At 28.5% G+C, this 19,340-nt stretch overlaps 1 protein-coding gene across 5 annotated transcripts in view; it reads right to left on the bottom strand.

Moving 5' to 3' along the window:
- The window catches only part of LOC129968788 (DNA mismatch repair protein Msh6-like), a 74,770-nt gene that overhangs the window by 29,590 nt on the left and 25,840 nt on the right, over positions 1-19,340 (bottom strand). For 4 of the 5 annotated variants that reach the window (XM_056083040.1, XM_056083048.1, XM_056083065.1 and 1 more), the window contains one exon: positions 11,495-11,668. In XM_056083040.1, coding sequence (XP_055939015.1) covers positions 11,495-11,668 — 174 coding nt within the window. Of the gene's footprint in view, positions 1-11,494; positions 11,669-11,755; positions 11,967-19,340 lie in introns of those variants that run through there. The other variant, XM_056083074.1, reaches the window with a different exon arrangement.

The following is a 19,340-nucleotide window of genomic DNA, read 5'->3' as shown; positions in this document are numbered from 1 at the left end:
CTGGATAAAATTTTGGCGTTTTAGTTGAAAATTGGAAAAGAGTGGTATTTGTTTTTTAATCTTCAAGGAATCCGAGAGATGGCAAGTTACCTACTTCATGTCCGATATAAAAAAAAAAAAAAATTATTTAAAAGAACAATTAATTATTTCTCGATTTTTATATTACTTTTGTTAAACAATAATAAACTCCAGCGATCAACTGATATTCCCAACTAATTAATTTTTTACAGCTTTAAATTTCTCGACGAAGTTAATGTCTGGTAATTGAAAGTATTAATTGCTATAAAAGACAAAAAATTATAATAAGTTGTTTATTAACTTAAAATAATAAATAGGAATTGTACCAGTATTTGAACAAAATTGTCATGCATCACTTTTGAATCCAATCCAATGAATGATTTGGTCCTACATTCAACTGTTAAGAAGTGTCAGGTGAAATAGAACGGTGGGATGAAAAGTTTCCGACCTAACCTAGATGTGGCGCTGCCGGAGTTACTTTGACTAGGGCACTTTAAAGTGCCATCTTTGTTTAATACTTCTTGCGCATTTCAAAAGATTTGTGTTTGGTTGATTTTATACCGTTCTGTTTTAAATTTTTCTTCTTTTGCTTTTAGATGAGTATGGAGAAAGCAAAAGTGTGAGGTGTGATAAAATATTTTTTTATAAAAGGCTCATCTCCAACGGATATTAAAACTAATCTAGTTACAATACTGGGGAAATATGCTCCTTCATTTATAACTGTTAAAATAGGGGTTGCAGATTTCACATTTGGCCGTACAAGTACTCTAGATGCAGAGTTCTGGAAGACCAAAACCAGCCATTACAGATGAAATCGTTAGAAAAATTCTCCAAAACATTATGAATGATAGACGATTGAAATTGGCAGAGGCTGCTGAGTTTGATGGTATATCCAAAGAACGAGCACATCACATTTTAACCGATATGTTTTCTATGAGAAAGTTGTCAGCAAGATGGGTGCCGCGTTTGCTGATCTTGGATCAAAAACTGCAGTGAATGACGCTATCGGAACAAGATTTGGAGCTGTACAATTCAAACCCAGCAGATTTTTTGAGGCATTTCGTTACTATGGATGAGACATGGATCTATCACTAGACTCCAAAGACCAAGTAGCATTAAAAAAAAATGGACAGCGAAGGACGAATCGGCAATAAAAAAGCAAAAGGTACTCCATCTGCTGGAAAGGTTATGGAAACAGTTTTTTAGAACTCTAAGAGAATTTTATCATTGGATTATCTAGAAAAAGGCAGGGCCATCAATGCTGAATATTATGCTAATGTTTTGGCTAAATTGCATTCCCAAATTTAAAAAAAAAATGACCAGGTTTGCAAAAAAGAAAACCCCGTTTCACCAGGACAATGCTCCCGTCCACAAGACTGTCATTGTTCATGAACTTAAGTTTGAAATTCTTCCTCACGCACCCTATTCTCCAGATATCGCCCCCTCGAACTACAGCCTCTTCTCCAAGCTGACAAAATTTCTGCCTGAAAGGAAAATCTGTTCTGATACCGAAGTCATCTCATCTATGAATACCTACTTTGAGGCCTTTGATGAAAGCTCTTACAGGGAGAGGATCCAAGCTTTGCCGCACCACTGGAGAAGGTGTGTATTTTTGGAAGGGGACTACGTTGAAAAATAAAACAGTCGTTAAACAGATTTTTTTTTCCTCGTTAGGCCGGAAACTTTTCAACCCACCTCATAATTAAAAGTTATGACATTCAGTTTATTTTTATTTTAGTCCTGAGTCATTTCAAATTAAATTACCACCCTTGCGAGAAGTTCAACATGGAAGACCATTTTATCACAATCAAATCTAATGTAAAAAGACTTTCAAAGAGTGGCCGATTCCTAATGCCCATCTACGAGAGCGGCATAACTTCTCATGCAGGAGACGTCAATGACCAGGCATAATTTAATCCCAGCTCATTTTTATGCCCACTAGGAAAGCGAGAGCCAACCACCATACCAGAAGCTTCTCATCTTCGTATTTTAGATGCCCCTTGGGGCTCTATGTTTGCAACACATGAAATTCTGAAACGTAATCTATTTACATTCATCAGAATCAATATAAATCACCACAAATAGATTCGATATCCCCCCCCCCCGGCAGGATCTAAATTATTATGTTGTTAATAAAAAGGGTGATCTTTGTCTGCTAATTTACCATTCAAGAAATTACTACTAATAAAACTTAAAAATAAAGCGGTATTTTAGTAAGACGTGCGATTTCTTTTTATTATATATTAGCCGCCACTATAGAAAGCGAAGTCCACCGAGAATATTGGTTGCTTGATTTACTTTCGAATTAAATCTCTTACACAAAAATATTTATAATTTCAAAATACTTTTTAAGCAACGGGAATTGACATTGAAACCGGATAATTTCAATCGTCTTACATCTGCTGTGTCCATTCCATATGTAACACATCTAATGGGAGTGAAGTCCTATTAGAAACATAACAGATGCATTTATCTCATTTTCGCGGTATTGTAACTTATCTAAATATTCCTCATGTAAATTACACCGATATTAAGAAGAATCTTTCTTCCAGTGATATCAGAAAGAAGAAAGAAAATCGTATTATTCAATCTTAGATGAAACAATGAAAGCAGTATGAATTTAAAACAACAGAAAACAATATATTTGATTGTAGCATTAAAAATTGCCAAAATTCAGGAAAATTTTGCCCGACTAAGAGCTGATATTATAAAAAAGGCATTTTTAGATTTTTTGATGGTTCAAAAATCAGTTTTATGCATTAATATTGCTTCATTTCAAATAAAACTTTGCTCCATTTGTAATCAAAATTCTAGTTAAAACATCAAAAATTCCTCCAGAAATTCGCATTCTGATCCTTCAGAGTATATACATATCAAGTTTGGTACTTCTAAATCAAACGGTTTGGTTTGTAGTGGGATAACACACACACTCATTTTTATTAAGGTAGAAACGCTAACGTTTTAAGAATATTTTATTAGATAGAATAGAAGAACTATATAAAAATTTGAAATTCGAAATTCATCAAAACATCTATTGACTCAAATTGCATAAAATAGTAATATTCTTAACTTCATTTATTTTTCTATTAGATGTATATAGAGGTAGACCGAATTCGAAAATGCTAGTGGGTTTTATTGAGACAAAAGAGTCAACGCAAATCGGCAATACCAGCATTCGACGTTTATAACGAAAACATAAAATTTTTGAAAATGTATGAATTGAAACAAAACGATATAAATATATATTTTGCAAAATTAAATTTTGTATGTCGGTATTTCTCACAAATATAATATATATTTTCTTTAAAAAATACTTCTTTACATGAGTGTGTGTTGGTATTCAATCAAACGCCGTTATTTCATATATTTTTACTTTCAAACGATGCTTACACCACATATCGAACAACAGCTGTACTAATGTGATAGCTGTAGTTTTTGCTATGCTTTAAGTTCTTGAAAGTTAAGAAAGTAAAGAATAATAAAAGGGCAAGTGAATGTTTCGTGAAATTACATGTTTAATATTTAATTAATGCAAAGCAAAAACATTTTCACCCAAATTAATATCGAATATATCAACTAATACGTAAGTATAAAAAATAAGCATATAAAGGTTGAAGCTAATTTAATCTATTCTTAACTTGAAATCCATATACATTCTATACATTTTTTGGAATAAAGGCATAGGCAATTTTTTTTATAACTGAAGCTACAATTCTTTGGTGGCTGTATAACACACGGTTATTAAATCCATTTCTAATTGAATTCTGCTAATTTCTTTAATATTACATAGTCAAATATTAATAGAGGAGTTCAGAAATGATGGAATTTATTGTCTACAACCGGCTACATAAGGAATTAAATCAGTCATACAATGTCGTACAATATATTGTATAAATCATAAACAAATACAAAATTACATAAATACATAACAGTTTGAAAAGAAAATCATTAAGCGATTGACAGTACATCATAAAATTTAAAAAGTTTATCCACACATTTGTTATATTTTAAAAGGATTTTGAATTTATGTTTTATATTTATAAGGATTTCGAATCAAAAACGAACAAACTCTATTAAATTTAATTATAGAAAAGTATCTCAAACATAATGAGAACAATTGATTAAATCAAGTTTAAGTAAATATGAAGAAGTCCTTTATTACTTACAGGGACAGTTAAATATTTATTAGTTATTAATTGTTCCTAGGTTTTGAAGGAAGTATGCATCCAAAATTGATTGAATTTCTCGCGAATTTGACATTTTGAAATGTTTTAGCTATAAGAAAAAGGGATTACTACTTTTAATATTTGACCACATTCGGCAGCAGTTTCATCAAAATACTTGTGAGTTCATTCGATTAGTAAGCTTTCAAAATATATTCCGACGCAACTGAGACTTACAAGATTTGATTCAAAATTCAATATATGACATCATTTGAATTTGTCTGCATTACTTTTTTTATATTCTTGTAGAAAACGAGTTGTCTGCGGTGATTTTTTTATGTTTTCTTTGTTCATCAAGGTTCCCACTGCCATAATATCAATTTCTAATTGTTCGTGTAAAAGAACTTTTGATCCACCATATACATCCTTGGGGATCCATTTTGTATAACGTATAAGAGGTCCTCTTGTCATCGAGCAAACTAGCAACGTGGCCTCTGAATACATATGCCTATTAGTAGAAAATGATTCATCTTTCTGGGACACTTAGAAAAGTTTGTGCACGCATATCAGAAAAACTTTTTTTTTAAAAAAGTATTCATATTTAATCATTTTTTAAAGTATTTTCAACATTATAGGCTATAACCTTTCAACTAAAATCCTTCGATTTTTAAGTAATGAATTTAAATATATTAGCTTCATTTTCTTTTCCATAATATTTTCTCTCCTTGTTTATAAATTTTCATTCAGATAACTTATTAAGTTGCTTTATTTCTTTCTCGTTTTTTTATTACGACATCATTCAGGAAGAGAAAAAAAACTATAAATTCTTCCGAATCTTCAGCTAACAACTCTATAATTATTTTTCACCATGTTTTGTGGATATTTGTTTTACTTCATTTATAGGATATTCCATATCAAGGTCATTGCAATATGTAATTTTGATAGAACCCGAATCATTGAGCTTTTACAAGACGTCCATTTATTAGAGTATAAATTTTGAAATTGAAAATCATTTGTATTTTTAAGGATTAAAGTCCATTGTAGTTTCAGCTGAAAGTCTTATCACCTTTAGAGGCTTTTTTTTTTATGACCGTTCTAAAGTGCTCCAATTCCAGATATGAATTCCATTTCCTAACATGTATCTTTTATCATCTTTTGCGGTGAAGCTTTCTTATTCTCTTATAAAGAATATAATTGATGATTTTTACTTCCAATTATATCCATAGTTTTATTATGTTCTTTTTTATGAAATAAATAGTCTTTATAGTCTTCAAACGTAATTCTATTTTTAAATATACGTTTCTTAATTTCTTTAGACCTCTAAGTCATTCCATCTTATTAGCATATACTTTTTATCTTAATTTGGCAAATCCTTTTTCTGCATTATATGGCCATATAACAATATCATCTAATTCTTCTTTTATCCAACAAATTTCCTCAGAAAGGTAAATATTGATTCATAGCTCAAACGTATAAAATATTAACATCTAAGTACATTCAATAGTTAGATTCCTTATTTTTACCATACTCTTTATATATTTATTATTTACTTTTGTATATCTATTACAACATTGAGATATTCCACCTCTTAGGCACTTTCCTATCATTAAAACCATATTAACATCATGTACCAACCCAAATTTAATTTCAGTCTTTTTCAGTTTAACATCCAAAGATAGTCCAAAAGCTGTATAACACAAAACGAGATTTAATTAATATTTTAAACAAATGCCTCAAAAATTTTCGAAAATATCTTCAAGTATTAAAAACATTTGTTTTAACGTATAATCCTGAATATTCATTTAAATCATTAATATAACAAGAATTCTATACATTTTTGCATGCTTATAATCTTTATCAGTACACTCATTTTATCTATTATGAAAATATTTCTGATTTGATGTGGTAATTCAGTGTCTATATTTTCTTCAGAATCTCTTGATCTTTTATTTCTTTTTCATTCAAATCTTTGATTCGAGAAGTGATTCGATCTGTTTCCAATACTTCTGAAATGATAACATTTCCTCGGTAAATGTAAGATCATAAACTCTCATGAATGTAGTTTCATACTTTGATATTTTAACAGTATCGTCTCTCTTAAATTTCATTTTTGCCTGTGCTTTTTCTTTGAATAAGTGTTTTATAAACTAGAGACTCATTTTCATCTTCACTTGCCTCAACAGTTGTCATTTTTTTGTCATTTGTCAATGATAAGAATTTTTATAAATCTTAACTAATTTATCCAATGCATCTATATATATTTTTTGTAAGATATAAATATTTTCTAATTTTGTTATTAATTGTACGACTAAATTTCTCAATAGCTGAACACTTCATTTCTACACTTTCATTTGTCAACCAATGAATTTTACTATCTTTAATTAAATTTATGTCTGAATATTAATGAATTCAGCTCCTTTACCAGCTTGAAGTTTGACAAGTATACGATCCTTAAAAATCTTTTTAAATTCTTCAATAACTTTTTCTCCTGTTTTTCTTTTAATTGGTATATCCCAAGGACATTTACTAAATGCCTCAATAACTGTTAAAAATAACTAATACCTTCATTAAATTAGCTAAATGATTTGATAAATAGTAAATTAGCTCGCCACTGATCATAAAAATGTGAAATATATAATCCTTTGAACTTACAAATAGCAGGCTTATGTCTAGTATAAACATCTTGAGAATGCAAAAATTCTTTAATATATTTTTGACTGAAAATAGTTCTTCTTTTGACTCTTTTATTCCATAATAATCTGTTCCTAGAATTATAATATAGTCAGCTCAGGATGATAGTCCTAAAAAAAGACTATTTTTACTTCCATACTTAATACAAATTCTTTATAACAAAAGTTAATCAATTTTAGAAACAATTTCTTTCGTATAGTTTGTTTCTGCTTCAGATTAACATTCTAAGCAATATGAGACGAAATCTTTCACTTCTGATAACCTAATGCAATGTTTTTAGCCTTAATAATTAGTTTAATAATGGCTTTTCTTCTAAAGGATAAACATCATTTGTAGGATTTTCCATAGCATCAAAATAATCTAATAATTCTTGATCTGCAATATGACTCAGTTTTGAATCTTTCGTTTGATTATATTTAATATTAGATTTTTTACATTATTTATCGATTACATTTATACCCGGAGCATCTTTTCTTCAACACATACCTGATTTCGTAGATAGTCCAAAATATAGATATCCTGGACTGCGCATTTCAGGAGGACAGATTTTATCTTGCAATCAATAACAATATCACCACATTAAACAATTCCAAAGATACTTAAACCACTGATTTCTTTAAAAGTATGAATATTTTTCATGCACCATTTATTTAGGATGAAAATCGTTCCGCTTAGGAATATATTTATATCCATTTAATTGTGGCTTTTTTTACATATATTTCAACAGGAAAGTAATTTAAAGTATTTATAAAATCTTGTTTTCATAGATAGACTTCTTCCTCAGCAACTGATTTTACTTTCCATAAATTCAACAGATGTTTGTAAAATCTATAGCATTGTTTGTATTCTTCTATTCGTTCTAAAATATTTAATCATTTTTCAATAATTTCAACAATTGCTGCACTTAAACTCTGTGCTGCTACAGATATAAAAGCGAATGCTGATAAACCAGTTACATTCAAAATAAACTTACTCACAGATCGAGAAATGCTTATTCTATGAAAGCAATTGCAATTCTTTCTATAAATAAAGATTATTTTTTCTAAATATTCTTCCACCATTTATATATGATTAAAGTTCTTCCAAAATCTCCTTCGGAGGGTAAAATAATCTTTAATTCAGGCTAAATATATCTTTTATTCAGATACAGTTGATGCGACAAATCGAAAAAAATGAAATAGGATGGGGCTTTAACAGATCAGATAAGATAATAGATTTCTTTAAAAATATGTTAAAATATAAGAAAGAATTTGAAAAAAAAAAAGATATATATATATATATATTTTTAAATATGGGTGAACAGTTCATTTCCATTTTATTCCACTAAGACATAGATTTAATATTTTTAATGGATATACAAAAGTAATGTCAGGTTTTCATGCGTAAATCGAATTTCAAAGAAATAACATTGCGAATATATTAATAACAGATGCTTTGAATCCTAATTTTAAAGTAGACGTTGAAGACTTATCATTGTTTTACCTTATGTCAAATAAATGTTATTAATAAATGAATGTTGTTAGTAAAAAATATTTAGAGAAAATGCTTTAGTTTTGAATGAAAAAATGTATAACGTGAAAAGTATTTCTTTAAAACATCTTCCATATCCAAAAGATAAAAATGATCCTATACCTAAGCAATATGCAGATTTAAAAAACAAACCTGATAATATTTTAACAAGAGATCGCGACGGATTATATGTTTTTAATTATTATTATTGCAACTCTTCGAGAAGTTCGTATGTATAAGGATCCCAAATCTCTAGCGAAATTTGATTTATTCAGCTCCAGTTTATTAACATCTGACATGAAAATTAGATATATGTATATGAAAATATGATTATCTTTGCTATTATTGAATCATAATGATCTTACGAATTACTTAGAAATAAGGCTCAATGATGATGCTGTTGTTGGTAATAAAATGATGACAAAGGTAGGAAAAATCTTTACAGTTTTTGCTTATGGTAAAAATAATAATATTCTTAACCCATAACTGGGGAGGTGAACATTTAAGACTTAACTGAATAGGTGCGGTCTACCAGACCTCATTTTCTTTACACACAAATTAAATTTTCTAATGAAAATATTTGTATGAAAATCAGCCAATATATTCTGCAGGTATTTTTCTTGATATATAAACATGTTTTAGAAATTTTTCAAAATATATTATCACAGAAAAAAATAATTGCGTTTGAGCATGCATTTTCTTCTCAAATTACTTGTTACAACAAATAATATTCTTGAAAAAAAAACATATTACTTTTTACATTTTAAATCTTACTTATTTACCCAGTATACAAAGGTATATAGAAATCAATAAAATGAAAAATTCAACAATTATATGAAATTTTTTTTTAAAAAAAATGACAATAAGTAAAATTGACTCTTTTTTATTGGCATCCTTTTTATGCAGAAACTTGTGAACATTCGTAGTACGGTTTTCAAGGACATTTTAAACATGCAGGTTAAGTACTAGTATAAAATTCAGCCTGTAAATTCTGTATATATTTCTCTTGATATATAAATATATTTTAGAAATTTTTCAAAATGCATTATCACTAGAAAAATTAATTATATTTGAACATTCATATTATGAACAATCGAATGCGAAATTTAATCAAAAAAATCCTTCTCTACAATTACCCTCATCACTAAAATCACTTTCTACTTCATTGAAAAGTCTCTGGAGCTCTGCTTCATAACGAGGATTAGATGGTTAGATGGTATTTTGAGGAGCAACTTTAGAGCCGTCTGCTAAGCCTTGTATAATAATGGAAGACTAAAAGGGAAGTGTGGTCTCACAGACTTGGAGCAAAGAAATAGCTGAAATATTTTTAAAAGCATCCGCTGAAACAAGATGCACGTATAGTGAATGTCACGAAACAAGAGGTTATAGGATGAATCCATTCGATTGAACTAAAAATAAAACAGGGGTGACCGAAAGTTCAACCTTAGCGGTCTGAGAAACTGCACCCCCCCCCCAGTCAAGGGTTAATTTCTTATTCTTAATTTGCAATTAGTTATGGAAGTAGTGGTGAAAATACTAACAAAGGGAAACCTTATACTAAAAAAATTATGAAAACAGTAATTTAAAAAATTTATTTTCCAACTAACGCTTTAGAGTGAATATTCTATATATATAAATTATACTAACACAGAATCATTGAATTAATATAGATAATTCAAGAAGCCACAGAAAATTTTTTACCGCCTAATATATATTAGAAAATAGGATTTATATTTATTTCATTTCCTACAGGAATAATAACTAGGTATGATTTATAGTGAGTTTAAACTTTTAATTTGAGCTTTTGTCAACATGATGGCAACACGAAGATAAAAGTTCATGTTTCTTCATATACATATACGACATATAACTACTTATGCTATTTATATAACATGCTCACGCAGATAAAAATTTATTTTATATGAAATATATTGCTGGAAGAGATGCTTAACGTATTTTTTTTCCCTGAAAATTAGTTAAAAACAGGAAAAAATGAATGGCAAAAAATGTATACCAGTAAAAAGATAATTTGTTCAATTTTGAAATGTAAAAGTATTTTCGAAATCAATTGCAGAAAAATGCCATAATATGGCTTAATGTTAATTAAAACTTTAAAAAAGTCGCTCTGAGATACACATTCCTATCATTCAAAGCATATACGAGCACATTTTGATAGCTCTAATCAGACGTTTTGGTCTACAAACACTGGTCTTCATTATAAAGATGATGCAAATATCACTATTAGGTAGCTATCTATCATAAACAATAAATAGAAATTTTGTTTCACTTTCATTCTCTTGAAAAATATTCGTTCCTTTTTGCTGATTTATAAACTTGACTTGTTGCGTACTATATCCTTCATCAATATATCTAACTGAACTATTTTTCCAAAATGTATATATTTTAATAAAAACTATGTAAAAATCATATAGTTAAAAGTTAATAATTGCAGACAGGCAAATTATTTTTATCCAAGATGGAGGGGAGAAAAAGCCACAAGATGTACTATTTGGGGGGGGTGCAATTTTAGCAGTTCTGCTAAGAGCGCGTGAGCCCCTCGGTGCGGCCTGCCCTTTTTCTTCAATAAAAAATGGGGGGAAAAAAGGAATATTTTTATCAACTTAATGATAGAATTATAGTTTATATCAAAACACATTTGAAAGGAAAAATTAAAACATACACTGATGTCAATGAATGTTGAAAGAAAAAAAAATTGAATGAAATAAGTAGAAAAGAATTTCTTTTGCCAACCTTGCACATTCAATTATTTGGAGTGGAAACAAATTTATTGAAAAGAAAGAAAGAAACCAAAGCATTCCATTTAACTACGCATTCAATCACTATTGGGATATCAAATCTTTCTTCCTACAGTATCAAACGAATTGAACGGATTCATGCTCAAAGGGCATATCAGGTACATCATATCAATTTAGTTTTTGAAACCATTTTGCATCTGAGCAAAATAGTGCGCATTTGGGAGATAAATGACATGCGCAGTTATATTTCTCGCACGTATTAATTTCAATAAATAACTAATTCAGAGATTTATGGCATCATGAACTCGCGCAATTAAAGAAGAATACTTGTTACTGAATATCAGTTTTATTTCTTACTTAAATTCCACATCGAACACTCGAAGAAATCAGGAACATCGTCCACCTCCTGATACTCCTTTACCCTTCTCCACTTGCTGCACCTATCGCAGGCTACTAACATATTGTGAATTAAGTTCTTGAAGTAGTATTTATCTATTGTTTCTTCACGATGAAGTTTCGAGTTGCCTAGTTCTGTAAAGAAAGAAAAAAACAGAAGCATTATTATCATTTTTTAATTAGTTTTTTTTTTAATTTTAAGATAAGGAATATGCTTATTACTCTTATTTGCTGATGGGCTAATACTCTTCAGATTATGTCAACAAATATTTCCGAATTAGTTCGAGAAATATAAATCCATTCTAAAATCTTGCTTTTTTACTTAACATGATCACTGAAATCGAGACGTCACCCTCAACCCGATTCCATAACAGCGTCTCCAATACGGCTCGCCTGTGAGCATGTGCGACGAATCCATTTTTGAGCGGGTTAGCATGATAGTGAGCATGCGCGACGAATCCATTTTTGAGCGGGTTAGCAGGGTAGTGAGAAAGCCAAGATGGGCATTTAGAATTTCGTCGGAGGATGTAAGGGTGTGTTGTCAGTTCCTCCGTAGAGTAAGAGCGCAAGTAGGTCAGCCCGTATATAAGTATATAGATACCACATAGAAAATTTTGGATGAATTCTTTCAGAAATTTTTTTAAGTGTTATTTGTATTGTTTTGTAAATACTTTTCATGAATATTTCACAATTTTCTAATATTTTTTGTTATTTGAAGAATGCTCTGTATTTTAATACATTGGGATTTATTTAATTAAATAATTATTTATTTCATAATAACTTCAATGAATTTAAATATCTCTTGTAATGTCATCTTATTTAAAATATTATTGCAATTAATCTTTTCTTTAAGTTATATATCATTTTAGTTTTCTTTTCATCATATGTGTATACAATGTACACTTGAACTGCATGATGCAACTGTGTATTGTACCATCAATCAGTTACTTGCAAATAGAAAATGCTATAATGTTTTTCATTACTTCTACTTAATGTATACTATTTTTATGCAAATTATTTTTTAAAAAATAACTAACATATATACATACATATATACATAAAACCAATCTAAAGTGAGAAATAGTTTGAAAACGAAACAAAACAGTTTCGAAATCGCAACTAAAAATTATTACCTATTCAAACTAAAACCAGAAAAGGAAAGAAACTTCATAGTTCATTTTATTTGGTTTAATTTTTATTTGATTTTTTGATTTTCCTATTAACTTGATTTTAATACTTTTGTATATATATATATATATATATATATATATATATATATATATATATATATATATATATATATGTATACGTTAAGTATATATATATATATATATATATATATATATATATGTATACGTTAAGTATATATATATATATATATATATATATATATATATATGTATACGTTAAGTATATATATATATATATATATATGTGTATATGTATACGTTAAGTATATATATATATATATATATGTGTATATGTATACGTTAAGTATATATATATATATATACTTAAATTTCTGCAAATTTTTATTCAATGCTAGGAAACACATTTTAAATACAAAAAAGTAGTTCGTTAGTGAAAAGTAACAGAATATGACCGATCGAGTATAAACAAAATTGGCACGCAGTTTATATATTTCAATCTTGATCAAAATTTGCATAAACTTTGCTAATTTAAATGTCAGAGCTATCTGGAAATTGAGACAAGACGAGGTGGAAGAAATCGTCACTCTTCTTCAAAATGTTTTAAAACTAAAGCGAACTTTTTTTCTGGCCTCTTCTTTTAATAGTTGAGGAACAATAATTTTCTAATAACTTAAGCATTAATTTTCGATCAATGAATTAAAGAGCATATTTGATTTGAAAGCTAAAAATTCATATATTCAGCCTAACATTTTTTCAGTCAAATTCATTTATTATAACTTAGTTTGTCTAATCATTATTATACTTGTAGATTAAGCTTATAACAGTGGAAGTAAGCAAATGGCCTTTTATTTATATATTATTCATTTATTTTATATAATACTAAAGTGATTAATCATTAAAAAAAATTTACATTTTCATGTTCATCTACTTATATAAATTCATTTGAGATTGTTTGTTGGAAATAAATAGTCGAAATCAATTGAACTGAAAATGTTGTAATATATATTCTTTTCTATTATAAGGGAAATCTTTTGGGAAAAAAATTCCATTCACACTTCGCACAGCTATTTTATAACAATAGTTTTAAAGAAGAATACAAAAATTATACAACTATCAAAAAGTGAATGTATTTAAAAGCTAATAACAGCTTTTAACTAAAGATTTTTAGTTGCAATAAAGATGGCAATAATATAATGTAAATATTAATATATATTATTTATATGTATTTCTAGGAACAGATATAGAATGAAAAATGGAAGATATATAATCAATTTTAATAATATTTATTATTATAAATTTATTATTACGAATGCAAATTTATTAAAACAATAATTTTAAATTTTCTTAAGATAATACTATGATATTACTTCACGGTATTGAAAAAAAATAATTGAATTTTAAAATAAGCATATCATAAACGTTAAAAAATCACACTTCATTTATATATCTAAAATGCAAATTACAGATTTCTTATTTTATATGGTTTATGTGTATGCAAATAAGAGTTAATAAGAAAAACTTTAATCGTATTCCAACTTGTGATTGAGTATTAAGTACACATATATCAAATGAAGCTCATGAGATGTTATTCAGTACTGTTTTGACGCATATCAGTTAGAAGTTTTTTCAATGGAATCCATTGCATCTATACAAGAAAATGGGATGATTTATAGACTTTTTCATCATTTAAGTCAGTAACAAATAATTTGTCATCTATATAGTTTCATGGCAAAAAATTCAACAATTTTGAAAAGGAAAAAAAAAATGGTTTAATTGCAGCTTAGTGTCGAATAAATAAAATATTTTATAATTACGATAGTTATGAATAAATCTTGACTTCAGTGAAATAATGTACAAATGTGGTACTTAATGATACTTTTTAGTATAACATAACAGTTTGATTGAATTGCTTACGCAATATGCTAAAAACTTATTTGTTATGAAAATGATGTCAGATTTTATACTTACTACAGTTCTTTGGCATTTTATGTGAAAGATAGAAACCTTGAAATTATCAATAAAAAATGTAACTGCTTTTTATGTGTGCTTATATTTTAAATATAATTATTGACAAAACTGATTATGCATTAGCCTTTTAAAAGGTCTAAAAGAATAAAATCCAACTTTAAGTTTATAAGTTTCAAAAACAAATTGAAAACATATTAAGTAATGAGAAACTGAAAATATTTTAATAAGCATATTTTTACATGATTACAGTTTTTTAGATAACAAAATTGAGAATATTCATTTTGTAATTTGTTAAACAGATCAGTAAATACTGTGAATGTAGTGTTTGCAAGAATTTGTAATGGATCGGTGAATATTTTGGGCCACCCTCGCACAACTTTTGAAATGTATATATGGAGCTTTTCCCACTTCAGTATTTTCGGTTATATTTTTTTCCCCCGAACACGGAATTCAAAGTTTGAATTGCATTACCCTCTGGAGACAGAGGTAATATATAATACAGTATAACTTTATATATTATGCTGGAATTTTTTTACAATATATCCATATATTTCATCATAAAAATTAAATTACCCCCATAACAATTTAATCAATTCAATTTCCTAATCTTAAACATTTTAAATTATTATTAATATTTAGATTTCTTTAAGTATTTTGTCTAAAGCTTCAGTAAGTAACCAGGGGGAGATGGCAAGCACATTCACTCTTATTAAGCAGTAATAGGAAAGAAAAACTTGGTTTTCTGTGTTGCATATCTCAAAATGGCATCTAAGGAACAGAAAGCCTTTAGTATTTTAGAATATGTAGAATCTTTAGCATCAGTTATAATGCCGTAAGAATTTCAAAAAACATTTTCGAATAGATAAGAAAAGCAATCAGCCTTCTAATTTTCGTCTATTGTTGAATCGATGATATTAATTGTTTGCTAAAAAGAAGAAAAAAAAAGTCTGAAAATCAACTGTTTCACAAGCGGTAGTGAAAGGTAGGAGGGATTGGATCTGGAGTCATGAAATACGGGCATAAGCAGCTTTAAAGATATAATGAGTATCAGGAAAATATGTTCTTCAAATTTTAATTAACCGAAATAAAATAATCCTTAATTATATGAAATTATAAGAATTTAATATAATTAAGGATTATATGAAATTCTGGAATTTCTCCTTTGTAACTTTACAGCATCTGAAATTTCAAAGTATCATTCCTGTGATACCAGTTTAATTGATGCATTTTTTTCCGTCTAATTTTAACGAGTTTTTAAAAACTTCATTATACAAGGGGTGATCCAAAAAATAGTTTACAAGGCAAAGGAAAAATGCTTTATTAATAATAGACACAGGATACAAATGGTAATTAAGAGACATATGTGGTGGTCACTTCTCTACATAATCACCAAACCTGTCGAGGCATTGATCATACAGCTGGACCAATTTGTTTAACCCATCTTGGTAATAATCAGGCCCCTGGCTATTGAGCCAGTTCTCACCTTTTTGAACTTCACCGTCTGATATGAACCTTGCTTCGGATAAGTGTTTCTTCAATGTCGAGAAAAGGAAATAGTCACTGGGAGTCAAATCGGGGCTGTATGGGAGGTGGCTCTAGACCTCCCACTTAAAAGTTTTCAGCAATCGCCGAGTCTGGCGAGCTGTATAGGGCCGGGCATTATCATGCAGGAGAATGACACTTTCCATCAGCAGATCTCAGTACTCACACTATCTGCTCGAACGACCGGTCTAAGACAACTAGGGTCATCTGTCTTCACTCTGGGTAACAATATCCCCATCCACAATTTCTATTTTCCAAATACTGCTGCTTGTAAACTTTTTTTTTTGGGGGGGGGGGATATATTTTTAAGCTTTTTTGTTTTCCGAGATGTAGTTGTATGTATAAGAATATCATCATCCTTTAAACTTGAAGTTTTGTTCTCTAGTGCGCTAAATGTCTTTATTTATTGAAATGGTCAACAAAATTTATGAATGCATATGAAGATCGCGATCCTCACTTCACTTATTATCTTATATATTTTATGAGAATGTTTCGACTCAAAAATTGAGTTGAAATCGCCCGTTTTAGATCCAAGCTCAAATTTTAGATAATGCAGATGTAGAATAGAATAATCGGCATCAATTTAAGGCTTCGTAAATACTTCAAGTTGGAATACTTCAACGATGGAATAGATTTCATTGAAATTTTTTGCAAGCAGTAATCTTGTAGAATCAACTGAGGATGTATTTATTCATCCTTGTATCCAAAAGACGATAGAATGAGTTGCTTAAGAAAAAAACATTTGGAAAGATAGTTAGAAATAAAGGGGAAAAATTTAATATTTTATGTAGGTTCTATGTTGATTCATGGCTTTCAGGCTTGCTATTAAAATCATGAAAACAGGCAACCTAGTAGAGTAATATGCAGCAGCAAGATTATGACTAAATCGGATATCATTTTGGGTTTTCTATAAGCGTGTTTCATATGCAACTTTCCACCAAAGATAAATATTTGTTATCCTATAATAAACGGGAAATCTATATCAAATCGGAATTAATAGTAAAGTTATATTTAATCGAATAGCACAAAAGTACTCTTGAGAATTCTTTTACTTTACCACAAATTATTCGAGAAGATTATATTTTAAGGAATTTAAAGCAGAAAATTTGAATTTCAAATAAATGTAATGTTTATATTTGCAGAAATAACTCTCAAATCAATGCCACGCACTCAGCGGATTTCAGTATAAAGTGTCATCAGACAAGAGATAGATCTAAGTTTCTAGTTTATCAGCTGACAGTTTTTCCAAGAAATCTCTAGAATATTCAAAACAGAAAGAAAAAAAAAAGATTACCTAAAAGAATTAATATTTCACCGTGGAAAAGAAAATTAGATTTCACCCATTATCAAAACTAAGCATCCATTCCTTTTGCATTCATTTCAATCCCTTTCGTGTTTGATCTAGCATCACATTACAGATTTTGACATTCAAATCTAATTAGATCAAAGCAGCAATTGATTTAAAATACAAAAAAAAAAAAAAAAAAAAACGGTTGGATGGTCAAAGCGGCAATTGATTTAAAGTACAAAAAAAGAATCAGCTGGATGGTCAAAGCATCCAAAATCCTTTCATATATGGATGGTAATAATTATTGCCGCCAAAATATATATATAATTTCTAGGATAATCATTTGTCTGAAAGAACATTTAGAATTTCATTTAAATTTTCTTTTTTTTCTATTTATACACTAAGGAGAGATAATGTGGTTATTATATTGTTACAATATTCATTCTAGATAAATTGCGCCGAAACAAAAGAGCTCTGAAACTACATTCACATAAAAGAATAGTAAAATGATTGTAAGCCAGGTATCACGTGAATTACAGAGCCATTACATGCAGAAATGTGGCGAAGAGGGTTGAAAAATTGAATTATTCAATAATGTATGCCTTATATATTTTTATAAATTTTAAAAATTCATTAAATTTTATATATAAGAACATTAATCATATTAATGTTCTTATATATAAAAAAAATTCATCGAAAATACACAAATAAGTGTCTGATAACGCATTTCAGGTGCAAAAAGATCTGATGAATTTATACTGAAGTTTATTCATCCCTTTCTATATTTCAAATTCAGTATAATTATTTCTAATTTATTACTATCTGTTGGAATTGTATTTGACACAAAGGGCTTCACGAACACGTTTCTATGTGACCATTCATTTGGGTCTAAAGAATGTGTCCTTGGGAACTCGATTTGTAGAAGATATATTCAGGTTTCAAGCATTTGTTTGGAAACAATCAGCGCAACGAGTCCATAGCTTGAAGAAATCCGATTGAGATAAGTGAGATTTCAATTAGATAAATTGAATTTGCATTATTAGATTCTTCAGAAAATAAATTTATTTTTGATTGTAGGTGAAACTACTATAATTTTAAAAAAAGCTTGAAAAAGCTTACTTTTTTTTATAAATATGAGAGTGAACACTCATACTTCTTAATTTACTTTCAATTACAAATCATGAAACTTAATTAAAACTTCAATTAAGTTTTGTTATAAATATTTGTGATAGTGCTTATTAACTTGAAATGGGTTATTTTCCATAAATGCAGAATAAACAAAACGGTTGTAATTTTTTCAAAACATGCTTTATAACAGCTGTATTTTGCTCCTTCAAAACTGGTTAGAAATGTTTTTTTTTTCATTAAATTTGAAGAAATATTTATAATGTTATAATGCTTCCATTCATAAATTATTTAATTTCTATATTAAATTATTTCTATATTTCTAGTTTAAATGCAAAGTTTTTAAATAATTATCTAAATATCTTCACCCAAAGAATGAAAAAATATGGACCCCTCTTACAATTATCCAGTATTAATTTGTTCTGAAACCAGTAAAATAATGATATAAAACATTTGCATAAGGCAATTGGCCTCACATTACACTGAGATGAGCGAGTATACTACTGCTATTTGTATATAGCAATATGTAAATAGCTGTAGTAACGAGTAAAATTATATAAAAGGGCAGTGCAGATCATTTGTATTTAAGTGATTCATATGCAAAAGTTTCTGGAGCGATTATGGCATACGACGGGAATTAATAGATTTTGAACGCGAAATAGTAGTTGGTGTTAAACACTGGAATATTCCATTTCAGAAGCCGTTAGTGATTTCAACATTCCGAGATCCGCAA

The sequence above is a fragment of the Argiope bruennichi genome, chromosome 1 (assembly GCF_947563725.1).
Source record: "Argiope bruennichi chromosome 1, qqArgBrue1.1, whole genome shotgun sequence".
In the NCBI taxonomy this organism is placed as follows: Eukaryota; Metazoa; Arthropoda; class Arachnida; order Araneae; family Araneidae; genus Argiope; species Argiope bruennichi.
This window is presented reverse-complemented; position numbering and strand designations above follow the sequence as displayed.